Raw genomic sequence first — 5000 nt, forward strand, 5'->3', positions numbered from 1 at the left:
CAACCAAGGAGTTTATTTCTCTACTTCCAAATGCTGTTCAACAGGGATATTCGGCAAAACTTTACATTAGAAGAAGTCAATCTTGAAAAACACAAATAAGCAAACGAAACTTTGACCAAAAAGTCAAAATCACGAAACAAACGTTTACGCTAATCCTGGATTAAGTTAATCGGCTTTCAAACAACTGACCGCAGGTGTATAAATGGGTACCGGCGAATTTAATGCTGGGGGTAACCCTTTGATGGAATGGCATCCCCTCCAGTAGGGGAAGTAGAAATACTCCCAGTCGCTTCATGCTACAGAAACCAGAGATAAGTGGCGGCCTTATGGGCCTTCTAGGCTCGTAGGAGACTTTATCTTTTACCTTCATTTGTTTTATTTGATGATGCAGCACGCTTACGTCTGTTGTTTCACTCAAAGCAATGTCTGTCCTTTGGTTTTCATTCAAAAGTTCAAGGGAAAACGAATTGATGTACGTTGTTTCATATGAAATGTGGGCTTAGCGTATTTGCGTACAAACCTTTGCAGCTGACTGTTCTCACGTCTTCGCTCCAGACTCCTAGTTCCATGCATTGCGTGGACAGAGGGCCGCTCAATCGATATCCGCGGGCGCAAGAAAACGAACAAGTTGATCCGTAACTCTGATTGGACGAGAGACAATGTGAAGGAGAGACATGCACACCACTTCCTAAAGAAAGTCTTTCACAAGTTCCTGCGATAATAAAAGAACATTATTTGGGAAAGCAACAGGCTGTGTTGACGTCAAATAGCGAAGATTATTAGGCTTTTTCTCGATTGCGCTGTGCACCATTTTGCCCCCTGAGAGGTCTTATCAGCACTATTGAGGATTTTTCTGCACTTTGGGTAAAACATTTTAGGCGAGTAAAAATCTTTTTCTTGAGAAAGAGATAACACCTCCTTTTCCTTGTTCTATAGGAAACTTCACTGCCTGACGAGTGAATTCCACGTTAAATTTCACGCGAAAAACCGATATCACATGAATCGCGAAGCAATTTCACTCGTCAGGCAGTGAATTTTTCTTGAATCGCATAGCTTTCAAACACGTCCTTGGTCGGATGTTTAAGTATTCAGTGGGCGCTAAAAACGCCATTCCAAGTGATTGAACTTTCACCTGTCAATGGCCAGCAAATAGGAATCAAGCGGAATACACAACAGATTATTCGTGTTTTACAAACCTTGGTTTTCTGAACTTGTATATGTTCAGAAACTCTAATTTATATTTTAAAGTTGAAAATCATCAAACTGAATGCACTGGGAACTTTTAATGTCGGGTATTTCACCAGCACAATTCATAAACTCGGGAAAAACTCTTCGACCGCGGCTAATTGAAGGACAACGTGCATCCAAACAATGTGTCAACTCAACAAATACGCTGGTAAGTTGTTATCCTCCAAATATTTAAAGGCCTGGCTAAACTAGCAAACATCGTTGCGGAAACATTGTTGCGGACGCAAATGTTTCCCAGTTTAGCCGCGCGGGAAACATATGTTGCGGAAACAAATTTTGCTGCTCGGAAACAAAAAATTTTTTTGCCTGAAGTCAAAAACATTTTTGTTTCCCGGACACAAATTTTGCGTCCGCAACATATGTTTCCCAGTTTAGCCACGATGAAAACAATGTTGATTAGTTTCCAGTGCCGCTCGCTCATTCAAGAATAGTGTTTCAGCCACCAATTTTAGATCTGTGATAATACCAGCATAAGACCTTCTCTGCGCTCTTCTCCTCAGCCAATCTCTCTCTGGGCCTTTTTTTCGCGCTCCCTCAACTTCATCGTCCAAACAAGCTATTATCATGCACAGAGCAGCTATCTTTTAGCCTTTTTGACGTCGGCCCCTTCTTAAAAGGTCGAGCGCCATGTTACATTTACATGCATTGTGCATAGCCCTGGGGACGAGAAAACGTAAACATCCTTCCCAAGACTTCTTCTTCTTCTTAAGTCAGTTTATCATTGCACGCATGCGTAGCTCATTTGTTTTCGCAACAATGTTTCCTCGTTTTGCCACTGGGGCAGCAAAACATTCTGTTTGTTTCCCGCTAGTTTAGCCACCCAGGGAAACATCACAAGCAACAATGTTTCCGCAACAATGTTTCCTAGTTTAGCCAGGGGTTAAAAGTTAGTTGAATTGGACTTCAGTTTTAAATACAACGTCCATTGCTAACGTGCGTTTTTGGGAGGCAAAACAAGCAAAACTTTTTTCAACACACAGACCGTTCAGTGGAATTAACATTCGACTGAAAATTAATGGGAATATTTACTGGCTTCTAGCTTATCTTCTGTTTACTCTACAACTGAAACCTGCTCTTCCTCGGCCACTGAAGAACTTGTGCTTTTTCCTCTTCCTTCGAGCATTTTTACTTTCGCGATAGATTGCTGCCGATTTCTCCGATTCTCGCGCTTCCTTAGAAAATCTTTCGAGGAAGTCATAAGTTAAATTAAAACATGGAAAATCTTATTTTTTCTCTCTTCGGTCAAGTTTGGGCTTCGTAAAAGGAGACAGTGTTTTTGAAAACATAAAATTTCTAATTTCTGACTCACGTCAGCGATATCTTTTCATGCACAAGTGCAATTCCACGCTAAATACCCTCTCTTCGATAGCCAATCAGACCACGAGTTTACCTTCGGCTATGCGATTCTACTTGTAATACTGCTCAAGCATTGCATTGTTGCTGTGGCGACAACGATCTTTGGCAAGTAAGTACTTCGTTATTTTCCAGCCCTTCTTTATGATTTCACAAGCGCAATCGGGACAGGATTAGCATCCAAGTAAGCGTATGAGACTGCAGATAAACAAACGTCGGTCAATATTATTTTGGGAGTTGAAATCTGTTTCAAAATATTTTTTTTCTTTAGTAAATCGATATAAGGTAGGTCCCGTGAGTTACACTTGAGGTAAGGCCTCCTTCTTGATATTTGTTGCTTCAACTCTTAATTACTTTTTATGAACTACTGTAAATTCTCTATTCAGCGCCAAGGCAACTAGCACACTCTGGGAGCGGTGATGCTTAACAGGGAGGGGAAATTGTTAAATGTAGCCAAACGCCAGTGCGATGAACGACATCTGAATGGTAAGTTCCAAGAGTTAATACTATACGAAGCGAAGAACCCGATGTCAGGTGTTAATGACCCGGTTCTCCAAAGGAATACTTCTTGTCTGTTTAGTCTTTACATGTACCTTATCTTTTATTGTTTTGGGTGGAAAGAGAGTGGCGATTTAAGAAATTAAACGCTCCTAAAAGGCCTTATTAGAAAGGAGGACGGTCAATTTTGAGAAACGTTACAGTAAATCGGTCTAAAACAGCGAAGATAACCACATTTGTTCTTGAAATGAAAGTTTGAAAAGGAAACAGTCGTATTATGGAATTTATTTCATTATAGGTACTGAGATTTATCCACGAAAATCAAAGTGAATAAAATTCGTACTGATTCTAAATGTAACCAATCAGGAACACGAACGACAAAATTTCACTGTGAAGAAATATCGTTCGTCCAATCAGCAACGCGAACGACGAAATTTCACTAGTGATGAATAAACGTATCGAATGGAATGTCATCCGACCGCCGTTGCACAAAATCCGCGCGCTTTGAAAAATGGCCGAGGGATGGTTTGCTTCTGTTTGCACAGTTGAGGAATTTATTTTAGAACAAAAGAGCTCAAAAATCTGAACGAGATGTACGATTTCTTAAACGACTTTTGAAAACGAAGGTCGAAGACAGGAAAATGGAAGTTATTCCATAGGTTGAGCTGAATGAATACCGAATACATCAATCAATTTATCATCTCCGTCCGCACTAAAGACGGCAATGAATACGAGCCGACTTTCCTTCGAAGTTTAGTGGTTAGCTTGGAACGACAACTGAAGAAAAAGGGCTATTCCGCAAGCATAAAAATCGACCTGGTATTTGAGAAAACCAGAGAGGTTCTTTAGTCCAAACAAAAACAACTAAAGAAGCAAGGAAAGGGAAATAAACCCAAAGCGCCAGTAGCTTTGAGAAGCAATTAACTAAAAAAACACACAGTAAGTGTTTTATTAAATAAATTGTCGGTTGGGCGATTCTAAACCATTGTTTATTGCTTCCATCGCCCCACTCCATTTGTGCAAAATAAATTTGTCTATCAAACACTACCAGGAAAATAACCTCAGTACCTATGAAATAAACACATTACAGCACGGAAAATGCTGTGTAAGATTTTTATTCAATCGTTGTTTCGAATCAGAAAACTCACTCGTTCGCTGCGCTCACTCTTTCGTTTTCTGATACTACTCAACTCTTGAATAAAAATCTTTCTCGCGCATTTTCCATGAAGTAATCTCTATATAGTCCCCTCACCTTTGGCTTCACAAAGGTAAAGCAAAGTGTCATTGCAGGGCTGATCGTTCCATGTCCCTCGACGTGAAGAAGAATACATCTCTCCACACCCCTCATATCCTCCGGCGTTGTTAGGTTCTCCTGTATACCAGTTAGTGTCAGTAACTTGTGATCCGTCGATCCAAAGCCATTGCGAGCTGTCATTGGGATTCCTGTGCAAACCAATCCACACACGTTTCCCCACTTTGCGCCAAACTGCTTGTTGCTCGGCATGCGTTTTCAGCATGGCAAGCCTTGATCCCATTGCTTCGCAAGCTGACTTTGCTGCAGTCCAATTCGCGGACGTTGATGAAACTTCGTACCACGAGCCATTGATAAGCTGCCATCCTCTTGGGCACACTCCTAAATTATTTTGGAGGAAATTTTGTTGAAAATGTTTTTTGCCTTGCGCAAAACAGACATGTTGTTATCTCTACATATGTAAGAGTCCGATGAGACTCACATTTAATAACTAAATAATTAAATGGTTAATTAATAATTAAACTTTAGAAAAAAAGTTGTGCACATTCGATATATTCTGTTATCCTTACAATTTTATGGAAACATAGTAAAAGATAATGTTAAAGGATTTCGATCTCGCTTTTTCGACAACCCTTGCTCTTTCTTTGTG

At 40.3% G+C, this 5000-nt stretch overlaps 1 protein-coding gene across 1 annotated transcript in view; it reads right to left on the minus strand.

Annotated features, from left to right (window-relative positions):
• Window positions 1-5000, minus strand: part of LOC137997491 (E-selectin-like) — a 79438-nt gene that overhangs the window by 69274 nt on the left and 5164 nt on the right. The window contains exons 2-3 of the mRNA XM_068843526.1: window positions 4352-4732; window positions 521-712 (exon numbers count right to left, since the gene is read on the minus strand). Coding sequence (XP_068699627.1) covers window positions 521-712; window positions 4352-4732 — 573 coding nt within the window. The remainder of the gene's footprint in view (window positions 1-520; window positions 713-4351; window positions 4733-5000) is intronic.

The sequence above is a fragment of the Montipora foliosa genome, chromosome 3 (assembly GCF_036669935.1).
Source record: "Montipora foliosa isolate CH-2021 chromosome 3, ASM3666993v2, whole genome shotgun sequence".
NCBI lineage: Eukaryota > Metazoa > Cnidaria > Anthozoa > Scleractinia > Acroporidae > Montipora > Montipora foliosa.